General features: G+C 35.4%; 1 protein-coding gene across 11 annotated transcripts; it reads left to right on the top strand.

Annotated features, from left to right (window-relative positions):
* ZNF207 (zinc finger protein 207) lies at positions 1–27,651 on the top strand. Of its 11 annotated transcripts, none has more exons than XM_047080794.1 (14): positions 1–166; positions 1,557–1,683; positions 5,716–5,854; positions 7,220–7,390; positions 7,516–7,591; positions 8,102–8,149; positions 9,215–9,285; positions 11,075–11,232; positions 12,389–12,481; positions 13,500–13,742; positions 14,343–14,502; positions 14,636–14,782; positions 17,905–17,959; positions 21,777–27,651. In XM_047080794.1, the coding sequence occupies exons 1-13, from the start codon at positions 126–128 to the stop codon at positions 17,913–17,915; spliced, it is 1,485 nt and encodes a 494-aa protein (XP_046936750.1). In that variant the 5' UTR covers positions 1–125; the 3' UTR covers positions 17,916–17,959; positions 21,777–27,651. The 11 variants fall into 11 exon arrangements, with proteins under 11 accessions (XP_046936750.1, XP_046936751.1, XP_046936748.1 ...); XM_047080795.1 differs by having other exon boundaries at positions 21,780–27,651; XM_047080792.1 differs by lacking the exon at positions 21,777–27,651 and having other exon boundaries at positions 14,636–14,819; positions 17,905–17,922.

The following is a 27,651-nucleotide window of genomic DNA, read 5'->3' on the forward strand; positions in this document are numbered from 1 at the left end:
CGGCCATTTTGTGTCTGTTTCCTGTGGGACGCGGTGGTGGCCGTTGGGTCGGAAGAGTGAGCGATTTTTGCCTCGTTTTTCCTGTTAGTTTTCCCCCCCTTTCACTTTGTCGATAGAGCGCAGTTATGGGTCGCAAGAAGAAGAAGCAGCTGAAGCCGTGGTGCTGGTATCCTTTGTGGGTTTGAAGTCGAGGCCGAGCGGGGGCGCCGGTTGGTGGTGACTGGGACTGGGAGGCCTTGCTTTGGCCTGTGGCTGAGAGTGTCTGGGATGTAGGCCTCGAGGTGGGTGGCTTGGTGGCTGGAGCCGGATCTGGGAAGGTTTCGTGGGAACTGAATTCCCTAGGGCGAGAGGCTCTGGCAGTTGTGGATCGTGGGACTCCGTGACTCAGGAGGTTCTTGCTTCGGTGCGAGCGTTGACCTAACCACTGGGAGGCGGCTTGGACCCCTCCACCAAGGACAGTGTCCCCTAAGGATATTCTGCCACATTCTGTTGTTTTGGTGACGATTCAACAAAGGGACTTTCTTCGAGTATAATACGCTGATTGACTCTGGAGGATTAGGGGAGAGCTTCCGGAGTGTGTCACCCACTTTTTCCGTTTAATTGGGGAATCGGTGGTTTAGAGAAGGCTTGTGTTAGTCAACCATGGTTTCTTTCTTTCTTTCTTTTTTTTTTTTTTTTTTTGGCCGGGGGTGGAGTGGGGTGGGGGAGAACTAGCTTCCGCGTCTCACCCGCTGGCGCCTTAATCTTCAAGAAGCGTAAAGGGTGGAGTTTCTTGTGTCTATCACCCAGCTTCGTAAGACTGAAAAAAAAAAATGCTTTTTATTTTTTAGTAAAACGTGGCGTCTTTTTAATACTTTTTTCGGGAAGGGCTAATACCGTTTACGTTAAAATTGATTTACTTCTGTCTCGTACCTAAAAACGGTTACGGAACTGCATTTGTTTATATAATGGTTGAAAAACGGTCACGAATTTCTTTAATGAGCTTTTAGGAAAGTCTGCCCAGTGAGAGAAAATTTCTCAGTTTTATTAATGTAACTTATCTGTGAGTTTAGATACATGCCATGGCAACATATTCGTAAGAAGTTGCAAACAACTTTGTGGATTATTCATACGAAATTGTGTCATTCTTACTGTGAGTTTATTCTTGGATCTAACTAAAATAAATATTCCTAAATTCCATATGTTAGGTAGATTTTTAACATTTTGATTATTTTGTTTTCTAGTTAATGAGTTCTGTTTTGAAATCCATTCTTGACATAAACTTGGGGATTTTTTGACATTGAACTGTCCAGTCCACAGCGTGCATTTGTAAATTTTGAATATTGAACAGAAGTTATTTTACTTAAATCTTTGTAAAATGCGGGGATTTTACAGTAATCTTGCTGATTACTGAGATGTGTTCGTTTAGAGATGGTGAGAGATTATGGGCATAAAGTACCTTCTTGGTTTTAACTGCTCTCATGTTTTAATGTTCCTCTTCCTAGTCTCGTAATATGACAGGTTTTTTTAATAGGCAGTGTCATTTTGTGCTATTTTTGTACCTTAATATTGATCAGGTATTGTAATAGAGATTTTGATGATGAGAAGATCCTTATACAGCACCAAAAAGCAAAACATTTTAAATGCCATATATGTCATAAGAAATTGTACACAGGACCTGGCTTAGCTATTCATTGCATGCAGGTAAGGATTTTTTTTCTGTCTTTAACTTTTAACCCCTTGTGTGGAAACAACATGAAAAGAAATTATTTTAACAGTTGTAGGGTTTTGTTTATTGTGAAAGATTAGATATGGTCAGTCAGCTTAAAAAAAAAAACTTTTTTGGCCATTAAGTTAAATAATTGATTTTTTTTTATGTTTGAAGAAAACTTATGTTCATAGTGTTTATCTTTAAGTTATTAATAATATTTTTTATTTTAGACTGGGAACAAGTTGAGGTCCCAGAGTATCTCCTCAGTTACTTGAGTTAGAGAACAAAGATCAGTGATTTAAATTTTGTGGTCTGACCAGTTCTAATCCCATGAGAATAATACATAATTAGCTACCATTACTCTCTGCCATTGAAGGATTTGTTACAATTTCTTGCCTGAGGATAGGCTTACTTCAGTTATTATTCCTTGGACCTCTTTTGGAAAGGTAATGTGTTTCATTTAATGATGTCTGGGTTTCTTGAGCTTTTCACTACTTAGGTAGGGAGAGCTTTGCAATTTATGTTTTTAAGGATCTAGTAAGTGCCTTTATGTCTTATTCAACATTATTTCTTCTACTTTGGCCAGTCCTGGTGCTACCTGAATTTTTGCCTAATTGGACCCTAGAGAGAGATGAGATGAGCAAATCCCTATTTATTGGAAACTACTGTTGGTAGGAGGCGGGGAGGTAAATTAAAATAAGATGTTGTTTCCCTAGTTAAAAAATAAGTTTATTTAAAAAAACAAGTTTATATAGATCCTCTTCAGTTATGTCACTGTAATAATAACTTAATACCCATTCAGAAATATTTTAGGGCCTGCTATGTGCTCGACCCATAACTTTCCACTGTGGCAATCACTAGTTACATGTGACTACTTAAAAGAAAATTTAAAAATTAAAAATTTAATTTCTCCACATTGTAACCACATTTCCAATGCTCAGTCACATGTGGCTGGTGGATGACTTGTATTGGATAGTACTGATACAGAAAGAATATTACAATTTATCACAAAAAATTTCTGTGAGACAGCATTGTGTTAAGACAAGTGTTTTAGGCACTAGGTGTACAGCAGTGAAGGAAACAGTCACCATCATGGAGTTTAGATTTATATTGTGGAAGAAAACACTGCAGTATTTAGTTTGCCTTTTCACGATAAGTGATAGAGAAAGCTAAAACTAGGTAAGAGGCATAGGTAGGGCCACAAGATAGGAAAGACCTGAATGAGAAGCTGACATCTGAACAGATCTGAACGGAAATGAGAGAGAGCTTCCAGAGAACAGCAAATGAAAGACCCTGACATACAGGAGCATTCTTCTATATTGAAAAAGAAAGGGGAGCAATGTGCTTTATATAGAAGGGTTTACTTATTATAGGCCATTTTATTTCATTCTGAATGAAATGCAACGTTGAATAGAGAGAGGTGTAGCATATTCTGGTACCTTTTCTTTTTCTTTTTTTTTTTTAAATAAGGATTCTCCTGGCTATAGAGTTGCAAATAGACAGACTGCAGAGTGCAGTGAGAACACTTAGGATGACTGGAGTATTCCAGGCAAGAGGTGATGGTGACAGAGACCAGAATTTGCTGATAGATTTAGATGCAGAGTATAAGAAAGTGAGGAGTTGCAGATTGATCTGAAGGTTTTTGGCCTGAGGACTGTGAGAAATGAGTTATCGTATACTAAAATGTTGAAAGCTGCAGGAAGACTAGGCTTAGAGATGAGGATGTCACGATTGTGTTGTGTTGTTAATTTTGAGACAGGTCTGTTGACTATCCAGTTGGAAATGTCATATAAACAATTGTATCTGTAAGCCTGGACTTCAGAGAGGTTGGAGCTGGAGGTAGAAATTTGGAAGGATGCTGTGGTGAGCATAGCTATTTTAATCCATGATACTAGATGTCGTTTCCTATTAGAGAGTAGAATATAGATCTAGAATAGGTGCAGGGACTCCAGCTTGGGCCACTCACAGCACTTAACGGTTAGAAGATTAAAAGAAACCATTCAAGGACATTGAAAAGGTAGGAAATCCAAGAGAGTAGTGCCCTGGAAACCAAATGAGATGATTAAAGGAGTTACTTAACAGAGTGAAATGCTGGTGGTAGGTCTAGGAAGATGAGGACAGAGATTGGATTTAATCAAAGTGGAGGTCATTGGTCACTTGCCAAGAGTGATTTCCTAGAGTGATGAGGATGAAAGCCTAATTGGAGTACTCTCAAGAGAAAATGAAAAAGTAGAGGCACTGTTTCAAGAAGTTGTACTATAGAGAAGAACAGAGAAATGGAATGGAACTGGAAGGAGATCAGTTGAGAAACTATTTTAGTGACATTGTTGATTGACCAAGTGCTTTTTTTTTTTATGGTTTTAGTGTAATTTCACAGCAACCTGTGAAATGGGCCTGGCAGTTAAATCAGACACATCCTCCAATTTTATAGATGATAAACTTAGGACGTTAGTAATTTAGATGGTTCACATCAGTGCTTGCTCCACCTATCTTTTCAACCAAGATCATCATTATTTCTACTAGGCAAGGTTGTAAGAAGTCTAATTCTGGCTAGGATATTGTGAGGTAGTTAAGTAAATCATGTTATTTTTCTTCTCTTTCCAATAGCTTTTGATTAGTATATTCTTGCCCTTATCATTTAGAAATATAACAGAATAGTTAATGTGTATGAATACAATTTTATTACTTTGAGGAACATAGGAGTTCCTTCATCAGCATTTGTCAAGCACAGTAACATGCCAAAAAAACCGGTGTGATTAAGTCCCTTGTTGAGAAGCTTTGTTCATGGATCTTTTAATCACAGTAAGGAACAATGGTTAAAGATCAATCAAAAATTAAGATAATTTCTTAATTTGATTTGCATGTCTCTGTTTAAAGTCTTTGAGATATATGTCTTAAGAAGAAAACACTTAGTTTTCTTTACTTTTCTGTTCTTGCATGAAAATGTTTTGGGAGGAAAGAGAAATTGAGTATGAGACAAATATGTCCCCTAAAGCAGTGGTTCTCAAGCTTGGGCATGCCTCAGGATCACCTGCAGGGCATGTTAAAACAAATTGCTAGTCTTAACCAAGAGTTTCTGGCGGAGGGGGTGGGAGGCTCCTGAGAATTTGCATTTGTAATGAGCTTTCAGGTGATGCTGATAGTCTAGGCAAAATACTTTGACATTTTTTTAGCCTAAGTTAAGGCAAGTTGCTGAAGAAACCAAGACTGACAGGAATTTTACCATATTGGCAGAAGTTACCCATGTTTGAGGGTTAGAAACATTTGATCTAGCAAAAACCATTAGTAAAAAAAATCGTAGGTTTCCAGTGTTTTATAATAAAATCTCTTTCTCTTTGTAATCTGTCAAATTTAGTGTAATGACAGGATCACTGCTGTGGCAGTGTTAAGTGCCTCAGGTAACGCATTAGTTCTGGATATGCTAATTATAAGTGCCACTTTTGCAATTTGTAACTACCAGCTTGTCTCAAGATCAATCTTGGAAATTTTATGTTAATTCTTCATATAGTAAGAACTTTCATAAGCTGTGCTTAAGTCAGACTTGAACCTTCTCTCATTTGAGTGGGACTGCCGGTTCATTGCTGATAATTCAAACAAGCCAGATTACATGGTAAACAATGTTTATTGAGTCCTTACTATGTGTTAGACATCCTGCCAAATGCTTTCTGTATTCACTATGTTTTATTTAACATATATAATTTAATACCTGTAACGTAACAGGTATTAAATAGTTTTATATATTTACTTACATAATTATATAAATTGTATGATTTAATGCATTTATTCCTAAAAATGATGCTAGATGTTAGGTAGTGTATATAGGTTGGATAATCTTAAATCAGAGGATTTGCGTAGTCTCACATATCTAGTAAGTAATCAACAAAACTGGGGATTGAATCCAGATAGTCTCACCACAGAACAAGTTATTCTTAATGATTATACTAAGTGTTCTCTGAGTAATTTCAGATTGCTCTTAAAGGACTTTATGAGACACTTTATCTAATGGAAGTTTGTTTTAATGTTAGGTGCATAAAGAGACAATAGATGCTGTACCAAATGCAATACCTGGGAGAACAGACATAGAATTGGAAATATATGGTATGGAAGGTATTCCAGAAAAAGACATGGATGAAAGAAGACGACTTCTTGAACAGAAAACGCAAGGTAAACCTTAGGATGTGTGCTTTTTCTTAACACAGCTTCACTAATGAGAGTATTACTACTACTTTGAGGTATAAATTTAATAGTGGATGTTATTCAAAATTCCAATTTTGAGGGTTTTTTTTTAATACTTATTTGAGAGAGCAAGCATGTGCGTGAGTGGGGGAGTGGCAGAGAGAACTCAATAACTGAGATGATGGTCTGAGTTGAAATCAAGAGATGCTTAACTGACTTAGCCACCAACACTATTTTTTTCAAGTTTATTTTGAGAACAATGGAGACAACACAAGTGGGGTCGGGGAAGAGAGGGAATCCTTAGCAGGTTGCATGCTGTCAGCACAGAGCCCCATGTGTGGCTCGAATCCATGAAACTGAGATCATGTTCTGAGCCAAAATCAAGATTCAGACGTTCAGCCGACTAAGCACCCCAAGCATCCTGAGTTTTATTGTTTCTTATGTCTTAATGTTTGAAGGTGTATATTTGTATATATGTAATATCACATGGATTATTCCAAACACTTTATTATAATATAGTTTTGTTCATAACTGCATTCTAAGTGGAATTAGCAAGTGTTGAGGTTTCTGAAAATGAAGGTAGCTTGTTTTGATTTGATTATATAACCACTAATAGTAAATTTTTTGGTAATGCTGTTACTTGACTTGGAATTTACAATCACTTATTATCCAGATGGTAGAAGTTATCAATTATGAAAAAAAATTTTTTTTTAAAGTAAGCTCTACACCCAACGTAAAACTTGAACTCGTAGCCCTGAGATCAAGAGTTAAATGCTCTATTGACTGAGCAAGCCAAGTGCCCTGAAAGTTTTGTTTTCGAAAGCATTGTAGAAAGGTCAGACCTCTTTGTCATAGTTTACCTTTTGAGATGGAATAGAAAGCTGTTTTGTTTTTGTTTTTCAAAAAAAATGAGGAAAATTATTTAAAGTTTATTTCTTTTGAGAAAGAGAGCACAAGCAGGGGAGGGGTATGGGAGGAGGGACAAGAGAGAATTTCAAGCAGGCTCTGCACCATGAGCATGGAGCTCATTGTGGGGCTCGATCTCCCGAACTCCAAGATTATGACCTGAGCTGAAGTTGTATGCTTAACTAAGCCACCCAGGTGCCCCGTAGGAAAATTATTTTTTACCTGTCAGAATAGGGAAAGGATGTTAATCTTCTTGCTTAATAGAGATTGAAAACACATTTGAAGAGTAAAAAGAATAATATTGACTGAATTTCTTTGCAAGAAAAATCTCATGAGCTAATTACAGTGAAATAACTTTTTTTGATGTTGAATGTCTTAAGCTTGCTTAGTTTTTTTTTTTTTTTTTTTTTTTACTTCATGGGAAAAATTAATTAAAACTTTTGTTAGCAGAGAGTCAAAAAAAGAAGCAACAAGATGATTCTGATGAATATGATGATGATGACTCTGCAGCTTCAACTTCATTTCAGCCACAGCCTGTTCAACCTCAGCAAGGTTATATCCCCCCAATGGCACAGCCAGGACTGCCACCAGTCCCGGGAGCACCAGGAATGCCTCCAGGTATCACATAAGGGTTACGATTTAACATTCTTAGGACTTTGTTGATATGGTATAGAAGTATTAAAATTTTTCTCTTAACCCTTTAATATTTGTGACTTTTTTGTTGGTGAAATTTTTATTTATAGGCATACCTCCATTAATGCCGGGTGTTCCTCCTCTGATGCCAGGAATGCCACCAGTTATGCCAGGCATGCCACCTGGGTAAGAAAACTTTTAATTGACTTGTGGGCTTGTGCCTAGTAATAATCTTTTCAACTTGGGTGTTACATGAATTGTAAAATGTTACTTTGCCTTTTTTCTTTTTTTTTTTTTCTTAAAGGTATGGGCTCCCTAAACTTGAACTTGTCTAAAAAGGGGTCTACCAATAAATTTAAGGAATATAAATTTGCCTCTGAAGAGAATAGATTTTTGGGTTTTAGGATGTGTGTAGGCAGCCATCTACTTCAATTGCCTCTGATGTAATTAAAGTAGTTGGTTGTAGATTTGTGTTTCTGAGATTCAGAACTGTCCATGACACTTTGTAGTTGTGACAAGAAGCAAACTCTGTAAATGATTTATTTGTCAAATCATCAAGAACTAAAATGAATATGAGGTGCTCGTGCCTATCACTTTTACTTAAAAAATTGTTGGATGTGAGAGGTATACAATACACTTTCCCACTGTATTTTGAAAATCACAGTTAGATTTTGATTTTGTCATACATTTTCACAGATTGCATCATCAGAGAAAATACACCCAGTCATTTTGCGGTGAAAACATGTAAGCATCTCATTCATAATGTAATTCAGGAGGTATAATCATAATGTCATTTTTTTTTGTGTGTTTAATGGTATCTATTCAGTTGACTTCAGAAATTTTCTAACCTTCCTCACTAAAACTTCTAGAATGTGCAAGCTGGTTGACACAAGTCTTAATGGAGGGGAAAAAAAAAAGACATTTGTGAGGAACTAGTAATAAATAGACCCATATAAATAAAGCATTTTCTAAACGTGCAGCTGTTTTTCGCCAGACTGCTAAAGTAATGGAATTTAGTAAAAAGTGTTGATATTTAAGAAAGAATAGATACTCTTTTGCCAAATTAACATGCGTTATTATAGAAGGTAATTCGGTTTTCTTGTAATGAAATCTATATATAGAAGTTAATTTTCTAATAAAGTCCTCAATTAAGAATTCACAAACTTGTAAATGTTTTAAGTGAATGGACACTGGTATTTGAAGGTGAGCTCTTTTAGGGGAAGGAAAATAAATATGGGTTATGTCTTTAGTCATGGTTTAGTGTTAGGTGGCTGTTAGAAATTAGGCAATTGTGTGAGGTTACTTTTGACTGTCATTAATTTTGGTGGTAGTTTTTTTGTAACCCTCCTCCCAAGAATCTTTACTCCACAGTGTATATTCAATATTTTCTTTTTGAAAAATATAATGACTCTAAATTAATTTTTCTTTTTTATTTATATTCTGTATGGGTATTTTCCAAATGAGACCAAAGGTGATTATGATTTCCAATTACACATATTTTAGATGAGGCCTCTTGTCTGTATTGAGGGTATAATTGTTCGTAGTGACCTTAAATGTATGAAAATGTTTTGTAAGAGAGACTGGTTTTTCCCCCTTACTTTACTGATAAACCCAAGAGGTTTGATGGTTTTTAGAAGACTTACTTTGATAGAATTGTTCTAGTGTTGTGTGTTCTTTCAGCTTGATTTTCAATATTAGGGGTAAAATTCAAGTCTTTTATCTATTGTTTCAGGCTTTAGCCAAAATGTTTTCTAATAGTTTATACTGTTGATTAACTTGGTTTGTTTCTTGAAATTTGCTTTCTAATAGAATGATGCCAATGGGTGGAATGATGCCACCTGGACCAGGAATACCACCTCTGATGCCTGGTATGCCACCAGGTATGAAACATTAGACAATAACCTTTTTACTAGGACTGGCATGCTTTATTCTTAGGTATTGTGGACAGTAGGTTTGTGGACGTTGGTGCAATTTTAATATTAAAATTTAGTTCTTTTTTAAATTGGACAAGTGTTAGAATGGATCCTTTTTTTTTGAGTTTTGAAATAGTAAACAGGTTTCAAAGCAATCAGAAATGAGTCACAGAACCTATGCACCAAAGCTCATATACCTAAAAGGGGTTTTATTTGTTAGGAATTTTTTAGATAAGTAACGGAGAGTCTTACAAAATAATAGGGAACCGTAACAAACTGTATTACACAATGTAGGCATTTATGGCCTCCCTCAATGAAAAGTGGTAGATTCAGTGGCTGGGGATCTCAAGAACCCATGTGTTTAAAATTTTCTCCTTTGCACTTGAGCTTTTCTCCCTGGGACATGTTGCTCAGTTGTTACAAGATAACTCAGGCAAGAAAGGGTGTCAACAGCAGTGGGCTCTTGTTTTAAGTTTATTTATTTTGAGAGAGAGTGCACATGTGCACACGTAAGCCAGGAAGGGACAGGGAGAGAGGGAGAGAAAAGCCCAAGCAGGCTCTGCACTGTCTGCACAGAGCTTGATGTAGGGCTCCATCACATGCCTGCGAGATGATATGAGCCGAAATCAAGAGTCGAATGCTAAACTGACTGAGCCACCCAGGCACCCCACCTTTTTGTCATTAGGCAGCAAAATAACTCTCCCAGAAGCTCCTTAGCCTCTTACAGTTGACCAGAAACAGGGCTAATGGACCCTTTAGCTGAAACGGAGCCTGTGTTAAGAACTATCTTGACTCTATCCTATAATGTGGGGAACCAAATTTCATTAGCCAAGTAGGTGTGCCACACAGGCCTTCATGAGGCTTTCTCAGTTGGTTGCCCTTTTTTTTGTATGTAATCCTAGCAAGTTTGGTGTGCAGTCCATAGCAGATTAAGAAGCATTCAAGTGATAGTTGACGTAAAAGTAACAGGATAAATGAGGCAGCGGCAAAATGTGCATCATTGCCAGGACAGGCATTAATTTATAGGCAATAGCTCCACGTGTGTTCTGAGAGAATTTTAGGCATTTAAAGGAATGCAGAATAATAACCAATGTTCAGTTGATAATGTGAAGTTAGTAAAAGTTTTTAAGTTATGTTTAGGAACTTTGAAGAACGTACTAGTAATGGATTTTTAGGAAAATTTACTTGAACTGCTTTAAAGGAGGAGTGCCTGGCTGGCTCAGTCAGTAGAGTATGTGACTTTTCACCTCAGGGTTGTAATTTTGAGCCCCATGTTGGGTTTAGAGATGACTTAAAAATCTTTTTTAAAGTGTTTGCAAGAATAAGTTTCCTGAAAAAAAATGTATGGGTATATGACCTATCAAAAGTTTTTACAGTAATTTGAATTGAATTTGAGTTTAGAGAACATCCAGCTGTTGGATGATTGTAACAGTTCTCTTATGTGTTTCACAAGGTTTGCTAAATCAGGAAGATTAGTAACTTACTTTCTACTTTTCCTATACAAGGAGTCTCTAGTGTCTTTCACTTTCCAAAATTCTGAAGAGATACAAAGGAATAGAAAGGTTGAGGCAAGATTGTTCCAAGGAACAAATGCCTAAGATATTTGGACTTCATTGAATTGAGCAGTTCATCAGTAACTTTGTAGTGTAGAATTGTTTTTTAACATGGTATATTTTAACAAGAAAGTCTTGGAAAAATACTTTTTCTGAATTAAAAGTTTCAACAACTCCCTTTCTCCAATATTTCGTCTTTACAGGTATGCCCCCTCCTGTTCCCCGTCCAGGAATTCCTCCAATGACTCAAGCACAGGCTGTTTCAGCGCCAGGCATTCTTAATAGACCACCTGCACCGACAGCAACAGTTCCTGCTCCACAGCCTCCAGTTACTAAGCCTCTTTTCCCCAGTGCTGGACAGGTAAGGTGAAATTTCTGAAAAGGAGTGCACTTGTATTTAAAGGTAAAGTTGTAGTTGTTTATAGAAATCCTTTAAATCGTCATAGGTCAATTTTTTGTTGATAATCATTTTCATACAATTTATTAAATACAAAGAAGTGTCCTACTCTCTTCCATGTTTGCACACATTGATTTCTTCTAGTCAAAAAAGATTGGCTGGAGCCCAATAGTGTAGTATGTTTTTTGTTTTCATAGCTGTGAATTCTGGTCATTCTTAGCTTTAGTTAGGAATGAAAGTTTAATTTCTGGGGACTTAAATACATAATAGTGTTTAGAGGTCCTCTTTCACGTCTTGAACTATGAATGGAATGAAATCAAAGGCAAAGGTGAAAATCCTAAGACCTTAGCAAATCATTCGTTGGATTCTTTAATGTAGAACAATGACGAAACACAATGCTGCACTTTTGCAGGAAGGCATCGTTTGACCTAGTTAGACTTCTCTTTCCTACTGACCTTGTCTATGTTCAGAACTCAGAAGCTAAAGATGCTTTTGTTATATATAGTAACTGTATAATGGTGGTTACTTTTGGGCTTTTCCCCCAAGTTGTATCCAAAATTAAGCAGATGTAATCCATTCAGAATTAAGGTCGGGATGTATGTTCTTGTTTTTTTCTTTTCACTTTAACGTTATCCCATAGAGGTTTTCTTTTCTCAGTTTTTTTGTTTGTAGTTGCTAAGTTAAAAGTACTACTTTTTAAGTCCCTTTTAAACACATTAACTACGTTTTTGAGGTGGGTGGGGATTTTGTTTATTGAGAGATGTCAAACTTTTAGCAAAAATCATTCAATTAGATTGAAGTGTCAGTAATGCATCTTTAGTCTCAGTTGAAGGTATCATTTTTGAAATATCACAGTGCAAAACACATCCAGTTTTAGAAAAGAAACTGGTTAATAACTAGGTTTATTGGTGTAGAATTTAAAAAATTTTATGAGGCTCATACTGTCACTTTGTTTATTGTAAATGCATTAACTGCCTGCCTCTTAAAATAAATCTGATTTGATTGCATTATATTTTGCATTTATAAAAATGCAATCTATACTAAAAAAAGTCTACCACATGGCTTATTTTCACCCATTTGTTTGGAGACTTTTCATTGTTTCCTTTCTTTTATGCTACAGATGGGGACACCTGTAACAAGCTCAAGTACAGCTTCATCCAATTCAGAAAGTCTGTCTGCATCTTCTAAAGCTCTGTTTCCTAGCACAGCACAAGTACGCAGGAAGTTGCAGTTTAAAATTGTTAAAATGGCTTTATAAACTTAACCCTTTGGACCCTACTTTAAAACTAAATCTTTTCTGAAAAATATACTATGTTTAATTTTTTTTTTTAAGTAAAGTTAATGGTATAAAAATCAATGGTATTTGAAAATTTGAACTCGTACCAGTAGAAAAAAATGTACCCCAAACTCCTATGGTTCTAAAGGGTTAAAAGCATGTAAGCAGTAAATGCATTATAGTGGCCAATGGTTAGCCTGATGCATGATTAAGCTTTTTTGATTTATGCTGTTTAATCTAATGCATCACATACAATGTAAGGAAATTTAGTACTCTGCGTTTGGTTCTAAAAGTTGGCCTACTCTTCATATTTCAGTTGTTTGGTATTTTGAAAAGTAACCTATTTACTACTGGTAACTTTATGTTTAAAAGTTCCTACTAAACCCTTTTGTCCGTGATAATCATCTAGCCGTTGTTAAGTGGGAGGACATTGTATTATCTATATAAAGAAAATTTCTGAAGGACATTTTTTAATATGTCATCACTGATGCAGTTTATGTTATGCTTGGTAATTGGAATTTATCCAAGCATTTGTATTCTGTAATTTCTGAACTTTTTTGTTTTGAACTGCTTGGTAGATTGATTAAACAACTAATTTAGAATAGTAACAATAGAGCATACTATTGTGATACAGTGTGTTTCATCAGCCTGAAATAAATACACAGCTTTGTAAAGCAAATAAACTTTGGTGAGAAGGTAGATAAACTCTTAGAAGTTACATATGCAGTCTTTATTTCTGCTGCTGAGTTTTGGATGTGACTTTGACCCAGCATCTTTAGATATTCTTACATATTATCTTGATTTTTGTGGAGTTTTTATCATGTTAACTTTGTTTTAATTTCATTTAAAGTTTGGTCCTTTATCGAATGTTGGTGTCTCACTTTTAGGTTAATTATAGTAGATATACTCACTTTTGGGTTTTGAAGTTTCGTTAATGAAAGATTGTGTTTTACAGGCTCAGGCAGCTGTCCAAGGACCTGTTGGTACAGATTTCAAGCCTTTAAATAGTACCCCTGCAACAACTACAGAACCCCCAAAGCCTACATTCCCTGCTTATACACAGTCTACAGCTTCAACCACTAGTACAACAAATAGCACTGCAGCTAAACCAGCAGCTTCAATAACAAGTAAGCCTGCTACACTTACAACAACCAGTGCAACCAGTAAGTTGATCCATCCAGATGAGGATATATCACTGGTAAGTTTTTCACATACAGGTTTTTACTAGCATAATTTGAATACTGTTGTAGCATCTCATCCTCCTCTTGAGAAGTGTTAATTTGTACACTGATGGTCTTATAATCTGATTTAATGCTTACGCTGTGGTTTTTATCATTCTGATTTCTAAGAACCACAGAATAAATATTGCATGTGTGTGTGTTTTGATTTTAGACACACTCCTCCTACTCCCAGACTGTTTCTTAAAGAAGACACTAATTTGGGTTCTTGCTGTCAAAAATCATATTAGTTAACATAAATTTGTAAATTAAACAAGTGTGAGAGGTAGAATCTACAGATCCTTTGAAACTTACCTACCTTTCTCACTAGACCCTTTCTTGCTGAGGCAGGTGTATATTTCCTGGAAAGTTATTAGCCATTCTTCAAATATAAAAATAGGTGAGGTTTTCTTGAGGCATTGAGATTTTAAGTAGTCAGTCTGGTTTGTGGAGCGAAAGTAATGGTTGACAAGGGTACATTTGTTAAAGGTTACTGTGTAAGATTTTAGATGTTTGCCTTTTATGCTTAATGATTCTCTCTGCATTCAAGTGTTTAACATTGTGTTCATTTTTATTCATAGGAAGAGAGAAGGGCACAGTTACCTAAATACCAACGTAATCTTCCTCGACCAGGACAGGCTCCCATTGGTAATCCACCAGTTGGACCTATTGGAGGTATGATGCCACCACAGCCAGGCATCCCACAGCAACAAGGAATGAGACCCCCAATGCCACCTCATGGTATTTCTTTTTATGTTTATTTAGTGGATTTTCTGAGTATACACATAAATTTATCTTCAAAATACATTGCATTTAAAAGTACAGTGCGCAGACCAACTCAATCTATTTTTTGTGTTTTAAATGTGTTTTTTAGGTCAGTATGGTGGTCATCATCAAGGCATGCCAGGTTACCTTCCTGGTGCTATGCCACCGTATGGGCAGGGACCGCCAATGGTACCCCCTTACCAAGGTGGGCCTCCTCGACCTCCGATGGGAATGAGACCTCCTGTAATGTCGCAAGGTGGCCGTTACTGATCTTACTTCATCCAATCTAATAGGTTTGGAGATTAAACCTTTTCTCAACTTGTGCTGTTTATATAGCCAAGCTTCCGTCAATAAGGCTTCATTGTGACTTTAACAAACATTATCTTCCCACATACCAGGAACTATTGGACATTTATTTTACATGGGAAAAATTATTTGGAATAATAAAGCAGGAACTTTTCCTGAAGTTGCAATTTATACTGTATGGCTTCTTTTTCATGTTTCATCTAGGTTTTTAGAAGTGAAGTATAGTAAATTTGGTTCGTTATATTGTGAAGGCGCTGGAATTACATGAACATACCACCTTAATAAAGGCAAGTTCTGTAAGCTTACATTGCTATTTGTAAAGTTATGCCTTCACAGCATTTCAGATGCTGTTGGACTTCATGTCCCCAACCTAGCTTGGTGAGGGCTGTAACTGTTTCCGAGACCTGTACATTGGAAGTCTGAATGTATAACAATATTTAATGTATTTAGAGTTCCTCATGTTGCAGGGTTTAAGAAATCTGACCCACCAAGGTCATGTGACTTTTCTGTACTGTTAAACTTCATTGTAATAAAATGAGAGAAAAACTTATGCCTTTTTATTCATAACCCAGCTGTGGACCACTGCCTGAAAGGTTTGTACAGATGCATGCCACAGTAGATGTCCACAAAATAAAATTCATAGTTACCAATACAGTTTTGATACATCATTGGATTCTGTCTTTGAATTGTAGGTTGTTCCTTAGCTGCATGTTTTAAACTGGACAGTATGTATAGAGACTTGTATGTTAGTGCTTAAGTTGACAGAAAAACTTAGTTACATATGAGCCATTACATAGTGAGTATGAAGTCTTTATATTGTGTCACCTTTCCATGCCCTTGGTGTCACTACATGTTAGATGTCCTAGATATTTAAAACGTAACTTTAGTGTGCCCTCTTTCCTGCTGATGAGGTTTAGAGCCTAGTGCCAGACCCATTCATTTCCTTCTGATTATTTTTGAGACTGCAGTACTGCGTGGACCTCAGAAGCTTTTCAGGTGCAAACTTCTAGAAGCTTAGGTGCATGCAGTAAGAGTTTTTTGTGTTTTTTTTTGTTTTGTTTTTTACTGTTAATGGATTGGAATTTTTTCTAAATGTAATGCCAAATAATCTAAATGTGCCTCCGTTAGGATGCTTAACAGATGGATACAAAATTTTTTATTATGTTCCTGGAAAATTACATTATTTCTTTGATTAGATGGTTATCTTCTGTTATTTAGCCTAAATGGCTTCCCTATTAACCTTTTCATCTTGGAAATTTGAATGTTACTATGTCCTGTGAAGAACTTTTTTGTAGAGGTGACTGCTATTCATATCTTGTATTGCACGTCTCATACAGTAATACCTCTTGTTGACTTTTTGGCATCCATTTTTAAAAATCTTTTGCAAGGCAGTTTCGTGGTTATTTAAAGTATCAAGTGATCTGTACAAAGCATAATTATTAATATGATGAACTCAAGTTGAGTTTTTCTCAACCTAAAGTTAAGACTTAAAATGGTGATAAGTCTTTATAATCTATATGTGAAGGTATAGATATGACCCGAAATCAGAGTTTTTGTCTTTGAAAAAAAGTTTTAACCTTGTAGGAAGATGTTGAAAACTGTTTTAATCATCATAAGAGTCTGTATTTAAGTGACAACTAGAAGAGATTGATTTAAACAAAACCTACAAATATCTACAAAGCTGAGTGCTAATTTAAGTCACACATTTTGCTCCAGTGAAATGTTTTATAGCTTTTTTCTTATGATACCATTGAGGTTCAAAAATTCATAGCTTGAAAAGGCAACGTCCATGTATCACCGAGAATGCATTTGTTCGTCTGCCAGCAGCGAAGCCCCATACTTTTTCTCTCACCTGCCTACTAAGTAGTTGTGGGATTAATACATATTTCTTAGATTTGGCAGCACGTTTATCATATTGCCAAAGAAGAACCTGTGTTGAAAATTTGTAAGGTAAAAAGGGCATGATTAAATTTAGAATGATTAAATAGGAAATGTTTTCCCAAACCACGTCTCAAGCATTTCATGTACAGGTTTATCAGCAAAATACAAATGGGTTAGTAATGTTTCAAAACTTTTATAAAGTTTTATTTACATTTAATGCAAAGATGATATATTTTATGCCAAGGTGTGTTTCTTTCTGAAGACTGAAGGGAGAAGATACCAGCACTTTTAAATAAGTGGTAGAATTTTAATTAAAAGTTAATCCAAAGTGTTACGCATGGCACTAAAGCACACCGTCTTCCTGTGTCGTGTTAGGTATATATAGCTCAAGTGGTGCCCATTTTGGTATTATTTATAGTGTAATTTGTGCATGCATCAGCATAATTAAGCTTCTAGAAAATACCTTTTACCTAACTGCTTCTGGGGTCCATAGTGTGGTTAAAACATGAGTGTAACAAATCATGTTGAAATAACTCTTAACTTTGACTTACGCTGCTTTTAAGTAATAGGGGGGGTTGAGTTGACGTAAACTATCTGCCCTCACAGAAGACAACCTTTAGGACCTGTTACATTCAGGCAGGCATTGTAATTGCCATAATTTAGGAAGTTGTAAGACTAGTGGGACTGCAAACGTTGGCTGTCCCTTACGTCCACTCCTATATCCTCCTTTTTTAAAAAAAAACAAAGTGACTTAACGTTTTGTCTGGCACTAGTTTCTATTGTGTGTAGATTTTACCTAACTGTATGACAGAACAAGACCAGCAGGTGAGGATCAACTTTTGAATGGCTGCTGGAATTCTCATTTAATCTGAGTACTTCTATATTTTAGTAATAATCTCAGACATTTTCCATTAGGATTGGGGAAAATACTCTTCGTGTACTCCTGTTCCACTGATTGAGTTATATATTGAGCGTAAACTCAGCTTAATTGAACTTAGTTATTTGGGGGGAGATCCCCAACAAAAATAAGTATGGGTTCAGAGTGGAATTATAGCAGACATAGCTTTTTTAAAAAAAAAGCTGCTCTTTTTTCCTTTGCTTGCTTGATCATTGGGATTTTTTTTTTAATGCATGTCTTTTAAATTAATTGGGTAATGTTTTTCTAAAATTAAAATTTTCTTCTTCCTATAGCCCTGCCATAGGACAGGCTGAGGCTGAGTCTCAGTGTTGCCCTGTTCAGTCTGAGGCAAGTGGGATTTATTTTATTCCTTATAGGGGCTTTCACAGCTTTATGGCTGTTGGATATTTATGTCCCCAAACTTGCAGCAAGTTTGGTGAAGGCCCCTAAATTTAATTAAACTTAGGATTTTTATACTCTTTTGGCAGAGAAGGCTCTATATTAATATTCACGTTTGACTGTGGTGTTAATAAACATAAATAAAAATATTTGATATATGTAATTTACTTTGTGTTAACAGCCTCAGTAAAGCTGGTATAGCTATATCGAACTTCAGTAAATTAACAAAATTTGACGGTTTTGATTTGGAGGCATGAAATGTTTCGTTCAAATTTTCCACTTTCACTTTTAGGAAAAACTTGTCATTTTCTTACCAAACTGTTAAATTTAACCTCATGGATAAGTTTGATCATTGGAAATGCCACTGGTTACTGAAATCTGCATTCTTAATCCCAAAGTCAATGCTTTGAACATTAAGGTTGAAAGGTCATGTGGAAATGCTTGTGATTTTTTTTTAATATTTTCATACTTCACCACATTAGAGCAAATGTTAATGTAGAGCCCTGTGAAAGGTGGGAAGGTGGTGTGTGTGTGTGGTATGTATGCATATACACTACACATTGATAAAATAAAAGTAGTACAGACCTGTCAGTATGGGTAGATTACTATTTTTCAAGTAGCCAAACTGAAATTGAATCATGTGGTAAAGTTAGTACATTGAACTGTGGTTTTGGAACAGTCATTTTGAGGTTCATTTTCAGCCTTAGTGAATGATATTTTATGCAATATGCACACATTAAAAGTATCCACATTTGTTCCCAACTAAAATTTGCTTATATTTGGTGTGAAACATGTTTATGTGTGTATGTTGTGGGGGTAAGAAGGAACTGGAAGAGAGGCCAAAACATGAACCTGGATTACTTTTCGTTCTTTCCTGTGTCTAAGCAACTGTTCTATCCAGATAGCATTTTCTTTCAAACAGTAACAGCATATAATACAATGTTTAGCTAACCCAGGATTGTTTTCCTCGTGGTTTTAATTCTTGGAAGCATAAAGAAAAATTACTCATTATGTGAATTCCAAATTTTCAGTGTGTAATTAGAATATATGATTTTTCTCTGTAACTGAATCGTGGAAAGAAGAGTTTAATGTTTGAAGAAAATTTTGTTACAACAAAAGAATACATTCATACCTTTGTTCAGTAATTACACCTTTTACATCTCCTTAACTGGAGATGTTTCCTATTGCATCCACCATCCCCCAGTATAGTGAAATGTTCGAGTGAGGCTGCTGCTTGTGCTAATCTAATAGTGATAGTTGAAATAATTATAATTGAAATAGGCTCTTACATACTTGACTTCTGGGAGTTGGAGGGTCTCAGGGTGGCATAAATTGTTGAAGTTAATTTTCTTAATATCTCTGAAGTAGTATGATTTTGAGAATTACATAACTTTCAGGTGTCTATTACTTCCACTGGTGAACTTGGTAAATGAAAGGAAATGTGATAAAATTTTGTTTTGAGTAAACTGATACTTGTATTGGTTAGGGGATATAAAGAATATTTAAAATACAAAATTTTTGTATAAATCAGGTATGTCTTTTTAAAGAGGCAGTATTTATCTGCCTAATATTAAGTAACCTTTGTGTGTTATTTCAAAACAAAATCGGTTTTCTTGTAACTGTAACTTTTTATGGAAAAGTCTTCTAAAAGGAGAGCTTCAGTTATAAGACTATTGACTCTGAGGCAGTTTTGTAAGTAAACATTCCCCTAGTTACACTTCTGCTTGCTATCTCATGACTTGAATATTAGTGAAGGTTACTCTTTTTTTTTTTTTAACCCTTTCTCAGTATTTTATTTTCTGTCATCTGAATCACTTTAATAAATGACTTTTTTTTTCCTAGCGTAGAAATCCTCTTTGTGCTATTTCTTGGCAAAATAATAAACAGTTACTTTAATGATGTTGTGTATAGTGTTATGCACATAGTGGATATTCACAATTTTGTGATTAATGTTGAATTTTCAGAACAGTACTTTTAATATCTTGCTCTTAGGCAACCCCTATTATGGATCTAAATCAAACTATTGTGTAGGAAATGGGGAAAGCGGGATTTCAGTTTGAGCACCCTAATACTTGAAATATCTCCAACTTTACCCCAGTGTCTTCATGTTCTTACTTGGCATTTTTGTTGAGAAATAATCAGCTTGAAAGTTGCAATTTTTTTTAAAGATTTCTTCAGTAAAACTCAGGAGAATTGCTTCTTATAAGCATTGTTTTTTTGTTGTTGTTCTGAGCTCTATACATTCTTGCATAATAATTTGTCCATAAAGGGAAGAGCCTTTCATTTTCTAACCCTGGAAAAATAATAGCTTGAAACAATATATTAATTTGAATTTTTTAAACAATCTCTCTTTAAATCTGTTCAATTAATCTTACGTATCTTCGGGGAAATATCTTTATTTTACTAAAGCAGGATGTAGAAGTCATATTAAGGCAGAAATTGAAGATCTAAAGGAGCTCTTCACTGAAGCTAATTTGAACTATTTCTATCTGAAGCAAATTGAATACTGTTACTATAAATCAAGACTGATTCCTGGTTAGGTTCTTTAGAAGGCATATAATCAGCTATATTAGAATATGTTTGTGTGTATATTTTAATTTTGATCAAATTAACTACAGAGAAGATACATGTGAGTAAACTATTTAAATGATTGATAACTTGGACCCCATCCATTAATTCTAAATGCTGTAATGGTGTGTAAGGTTGTATTATGGCACAGCTTCAGTAATATGCTGTGTGTTTGGTCAGGGGTTTGTGTAATGCTGTGTTTGTAAAGAGGGAAAGGCCTTTTTTGGAATTCTCCTGGCCCTTTGGCATTCTTACTGTGTCTGAGTTTTGTTTTTTTGTTTTGTTTTTAAGCATTATTGTATTTAAAGAATCTGTATGCCTTCACTTTTGGTTAAATTTGAGGAACTGGCAGCGAAAATTATTGATGCTCAACTTTGATAAAAATGAAGAATGATGTTCATACAGACCAGTATTATTTGGGGGAGAGGTCTAATTATATAGTGTTATTAGGCTTAAGAACCTTAAATGTAGTGAAAGTTAGCCCTCCGGGTTTGCATTTGTGATTAAGGTTTCATCGAATCCTTTATTCCAGTGTAGCTTATTCTTAACATTTTATTCCTAAATGCTTGAGCAATCAGATGGAAATAAAATATGCAGCATCATTTCCTGTCTCTACTAATAAAACAAGTGAGCCAAGGGAAGAGTTACTGAAGTTTCTGTAGGTTTGAGTTAGAATAATATGGGGTGTGTGTTTATTGAGCAAAGCCTTCCTTTTAGTAGTTTGTTAGTATACTTCGAGGAGAAACAATAGGTTTACTTTTCAGCCCATGTTTTAAATCCACAATCTCTAATAAAATGAAATCAAGTATTTTGAAAATTGAATTTTAAACTAATAAAAGTTGCTTTCCTCTGTTCGAGTATGTCTACACACACTTAAATTTAGAAATTACCATGTTGAGATTTTTCCCCCCAAATCTATGCCCCCCCTTTTTTAGAGTAACCAAAACTTCCACATATACATATCGGAATACATAGTTTATTAAAAGTGAGGTATGTCCAATAGATACACAGTGTTTTAAAGTCATTCTCATAAAGTCACTCTAAATAAAGAGCCAATGTAAGGTTACTTTTGTAAGACTTAGGGAAAAAGTTTAAAATGTATTAATGTCAGGCTCTGAGGAAATTTAATGCACATTGACTTTTTAAAACTATGGATTGAACTCCTCAGTTTAATACAATTTGTGTTTTTGTTAACTAGCAGCAGAATTTCAGCATTTGCTACTTACTGGTAGAGAAGAAAAATCCCACAGCCCTGCCAGTACAGGTTAGTTTAATCTGTAAGTACCTGATGTTCCTATTTTTTTCAAACATATCCATATAACCCACACAAGGAAGAAAGCTGTGCAGTTACTTAAATGTGAGTATAACTAATAATAGATCCATTGGACACTTTTAAACACTCAGTTCTTGGGCCAAAGTAGCTCTAGGTTTGCTAATAACCTCAGTTGTAAGAGAGGTGTATTACTGCTCTTTTATATCTGGTTGTGGTTGACCCTAAATAAATACAATGTACATAAAAGGAAAAGATGGTGAAAGTTTCAATTGGCTATACACACGTGTTGGCATGTGATCTGGAGTGCAGGGCTCTGGGTCCAGGCTCTACTGAAGCCACTCTCATGGTGGTTACTCATACTTACCTTTTAACTTTTTACAGTATGAATCAACCTAAGAAAAAAGTCAAGTTTCCTTACCTCTAGCAGTGATAAATGGTGTGCAGTCATAAGCTAGAAAATGTTTTCATACTGTGTATTTTGTTAAATGTTTGTAGTAGCTCTTGCTGTAAATAAGTACTAATTTTGTTCACCTTTTTTTGTAAACTATAACCTATTCTGTTGTTGCACCACCACTGTGGGCTCATTTTACTTTGAATTAAGAATAACAAAACTTTTTAATATTCAAATGAAAACTGACTACCCATCAAGAAACCTAGACAAATTCCTTGTATGTTCCTTTTGAGGGGCAGTAAGGTCATAATGGCTTGTAAAAAAACATGTTAAGGTTTTTATTACTGTCATTGGTTCTATCAGAATTCATTGTTGTCTTGAACCATCTTTGAGAGTTTCCTTTAACCTTTAAATATTATGCTTTTGTGTTGCTAAAAATTTTAAATGCAAAGGTAAAAAGAATAAAGCATACAATTTGGTTTGCACAAGCCTGAACCATCCTTCAACTCTGTAGCATTGACTAGGATGCATGGCTACCTCCTTTACACCCTAAGTGTAATGATGTCTAATTTGAGAACATCTATCCATAAAACTAGTTGATCTTTTATTCCTATTAATTGGGGGTGGTGATTAGCCACTGAAAACAGACCATCTTAGTGTTATTTTGTTTGAAAGTCATGCATTTAGTTAATTAAAAATCTCAATATATCAACTGATAATAAAATTTTAAGATATCCACTTGTTTTTTTAATATAAAATTGCCTAAGGGCTTAAGTTTCATTGCCTTTCACAGTTTAATCTGTATAAGAAATGGCGTAGATACAGTGGAAATGGTTTTCCTTAAAACCATCTCTATAAAGCTGCCTTTCTGGTGAGTACTATTTTATACTTATATGTCACAATTTTTCCTTTTAAGTTTAACTGAAATGGGATACTGATCAAAGAAGTGAGCAGTCTGAATTTGTACACTCTTTAGATAATATCTGAATCAGAAATGTATTTTATTTAAAAGTTGAATATTTCACTTCCTGACATTTCCCTAATAATCCAGGATCACTTTCTGACTTTGATTTAACAGACTAACTGGAAAACCTATTAACATATAAATTGTTTCCTTTTAGTGAGATGGAAAAAATGTTTTTATTCAGAATTATCTAGTATTTTTACAAATATTAAGATTTTCCTTTTAGCTAACAACCAAAAGTGTTTTCTCAATGCTTTCATTTCCCACACTGCATAGGTGTAAAAGTTAAATAGCAGAATTTGTCTGTTCTCCGTGAAGCTGTTGTTGCAGTGATTCATGAGCTATTAAAGCCAAGGGTAGGGTTGAAGAAGGACTTGCCTGAAATGTTCCTGCAGACTAATGCTTTACAGGATTCCCTTTGAATGAGCTTAAAAATTTCAAGTGTATTTTTAAATCTCTCTAACCTTGCATGGAAAATGTGGATTAGAAATGCTGGTTTCTGAGACTGTGTATGCCAGCAGAAATTAGCCTCTGGGTATATTTCTAATTACTTTATGCCCTGTTCAGTACTTTCCTTCAGTGTAACACATGGATTTTTTTCCTCTCTAGTCTTAAACCACATCCTAGATGATGTCAATATAAGCTAAGGATGTTTTCATATTGTATTTCCTGCTGTTACCTTTGTAAACCAACAATGAACAGTAAGCTCCTAATACTTTTTAGTATGGAAAATGATAGTCTTCTCTAAAATAAACCTGAAAATTGATGTCTTGAGTATGTGATAATGGTGATGTATTCTTCTAGATAAGCACTAAACAAAGTATGGACCCTCAATTTATGTCTTTAAGATTTAAAGTGAAGTAAATTTCTAAGGAATTCTGTCCTTTCCTAGCAAGGATAAGCAGACATTGAAAATGTGGTAAGTATGTAACTGTGAATGCATGTAATAGTGGTGAGAGTAAGTAGCCAAATTTCCATAGCATAAAAATAACTTAGACATAAACAAGATTTCTTGAATTTCCTTTGCGACTTAATGTATGTGTGTCTAGCATTTTTACAAATTTGTGTGCACAATGATTAAATTGGAATGTACCTTACTCCTTTGTCTGGTTTCTTTTTGTTTTGTATGGTGCTTTAAATACTAATTTTATTTCAAGCTTTTTTCAGGGTAGAAATAAGTGGCTGATAAAGAAAATACCTTCAAGAAGAATTATTTAAATGTTCCTATTTTAAAACCCAGTGATGACTTTGAGTTTTCTTAAAGCGTTTTGTTTTTCAGCTCCAGTTAAAACTGACAATAGACAGCAGATCAGAAATGGGAGAAAACAAAAACAAAAACCTTTGTGCTCATTCTGAAATATTGTAGGAATTCATTATTGTCCGATAGTAAAATGTTGTTAAGCTAGTATTTGATTTTCATGGAAGCAGTGCTTTTTTAAAATAAGAGAAAAAGGTGATGAGGTTTGGAATCTCCCCTATTCTCCCTGGGGTGTTGTATTAAGAAGAAGATAGTAAATGGAAACATTTCACTTGATACATCATGGAAGGTGATTTTTTTCTGAGTAATATGTCCATTTCTTTTCAGACTAGCATTGTGTGAAGCAGTTCAGGATCCCAAAGGGTTTGTAGTAAAGAGGAGGCCCTTCTCAGTTCAGTCTACAGGTTTTATTTACCTTAGCATTATACTGGTAAGGAGTAAAATGGAAAAGCAAGTTCTACAAGGGGTATGATGGTAAGGGGGACCCGAACAAGCAAGGGAGAATAAATGGCTAGTCCATTTGTATGGTTAAATGATCTAGCTATACAAACAAATTGGGTAGCAAAGTTTTTAATGTGGGTAAATTAACTTATTGAATGTTGTAATTAAATTTTAACTCTAAAAATTTACCAACATAAAAGCTCTAGTAATTAGTCTATTTTTATGGTTTGGGGGGAAGAGATGTTCCTTAGTGTATAGAACCGTACACTAAGATTAAAACTCACAAAAGGCACTGAAGTTTTTTGTTTCTCTTTGAGGTAGTCTGGCGGGGGGGGGGGGTGTTTCCTAGGCTTTGAGAAAACCAAAACTACCATTTAAGAAATGGTGTTTTTTATTTTGATAGCTAAAGCAATTTTCAGTCTGTGTTTTCATCTAAAAGTTGAAGGATATTTGCTTCTTGCTAAAACTAAGCCTCTTTATTCCAGGGTTATGGTTGCCCATTAACATTTGAGTGCCTGTTCTTTACAAAAATAAATAAAATCTTTCATTTATTATTTATGATACTACTTGTCTAAGCCCATTTTATTAAGTTGTATCCAGAACAGTTTATATTGAGAATGATTAAAATAATAAGCATCAACTGTCCTGAACAGTTTTTTGGTGTGGAAAAGACAGGGCAGTTATTTTTATTAGAAATGGTGTGTCTGATGGGAGAAAATAAGAGGTAAATGAGGATATTTAGACTGTGGGTATATGGGGTATGTGATAAAGTGTTAATTGAAGTTGAACAGGTAGAATGAACCACAAGTGGTGTAGTCGTTTAGACTAAGCATAAGATTAGAGCCTGGTTTTATGACCGTAAGCAAGTTATTTCTCTCAAATGATGATAGTTACAAATTTCCTAGGCCTGTGAGAAAATGTAAAGGCACTTAGCCTTGTCACACCAGTGGAGATTGCAAGGATGGGGTGGAGGCAGGCTGGAAACCTAAAAATTTTTCATTTAGGAAATGCATATGAATGCCTACCATATGCTTGGATGCTATCCTATGTACAGATAGATAGGAAATGGATCTGAAAGGGGACCTTGGAGCTGAGGGTTTAAGAAGTCAGCCCTTGCAGAAAGTCTTGCTGGGTGACCGTATGCCAGGCAGAAGGGATAGTTGGTGTAGAAACCGGAAAGCATCACCTTTTTTGGAAGAACAAACAAATAATGAGTGGTGGGTTAGGAGGCGTTGTGGTGTAGTATGAGGATTTTGGAAAGGTTAGATAATAAGATCACACAGGACTGTGATTTGAATTTTATTCCAGTGGAAGTTATTGAAGGACTTTGAACTGGTGAGTAAATACATCTTTGGATTTTTAAAAGTGCACTCTCTGTTGTGTGTGGGTTGGGGGTCAGTGGGCATTATAAACACTAGTTAGAAAGCAGGAAGAACCCTGACTCAAGACAGAACTCAGCAACTTGTGTTACAAATTACTTTTCATTGGAAAAATTAGATGATACCAACCCTCTTTTAGGAGCAATGAAAAAGGCAACAAGGAGATTTGGAATTTAAACTTTTTTACACATGTCTGATCTGCAAGACTTTCCTTTAGGAAATATGTGCTGAGATCTAGTAAGATACTGAGACGTAAAAACAAAACCAAACTTATGTCTTCTTTAGAGTTGGGTAGATACTAATAAAGTCAAAATGCCTCCCAGTGGATGTCAATTTTGGAGAAAGGTAATTCCACGTGCATTGTGTCAGGATAAATGTGGCATTTGAACTAGGTCTTGAAGGATTGTTAGGATATGGACACATTGAAAATAGTGTTCAGGAAAAAGGAAAATCCAACAATATATAGAGTTATGTGAAAGAGCATAGGATAAGGTAATTTGAGGCTAATGTGTAAAGGTCTTGAATACCACATTCAGGATATACATTTTCTCTAGGAATTGGAGTGATTTAAAGAAGTTAGCACTGAATAGAGCTATGGTTTTGGACTTCACATCTCAGAAGTACCCCAGATCTGCATTCCCACATCACCAGAGGTTGCCATAATTTCCTCATTACTATTGGCCTGGTGATATGGGGGCAGTAGGATTCAGAAATTATTATTAGTCCTGACTGCTATTGAGCTGGACAAGTTAAAAGAATTTCTCGGGGTGTCTGGCTGGCTCAATAGAGCATGCAATTTGATTTCAGCGTCATGAGTTCAAGCTCCATGTTGGGCATAGAGTTTACTTAAAACACTTTCTTCTGTTCACCAAGTCTAGCTTAAAATGTTTTAGAAATCCCGTGTACCTCCGATCTTTGTTTTCCTTGGTTACCTTCCTGTAAATGCCTCAATTTTTTTTTTTTTGCCATTTTTCCAATGGTAAGACCTTGCTCCCCTCCCTCAATAACCTTTCTGTTAACGCCCACAGAAGTCCTGTTGCATATAATTGAACTCCCCTCTTATCTGAATTCTGCATAGAACCTTCCTGAAACTTGGTTCTCCAGTGAGGTACAATGTCTAATATTTGTTTTGAGTGAATGTGCTATTCATCCTTCCAGATTATTTGTACCTGGAGTTTGAGAGATCAAATCGGTGAGGGCTCATTACCTAAAATGAAACGAGTCATTTATAAAATACATGCATTCTGTTTGCCCTCAAGACGTCTTTATCCCTCTGCCTTTAATCCACAGACTCCTGAAGTTCCCCTTCATTGAAGTCTTTGGTATATTGTGTCGTGGGTGCTCAATAAATTTGAATGAATGGTTAA

Source organism: Lynx rufus, unplaced genomic scaffold (genome assembly GCF_022079265.1).
Source record: "Lynx rufus isolate CCGP_SWC_20201006 ecotype Redwood Valley unplaced genomic scaffold, mLynRuf1.p SCAF_18, whole genome shotgun sequence".
NCBI classification, from domain to species: domain Eukaryota; kingdom Metazoa; phylum Chordata; class Mammalia; order Carnivora; family Felidae; genus Lynx; species Lynx rufus.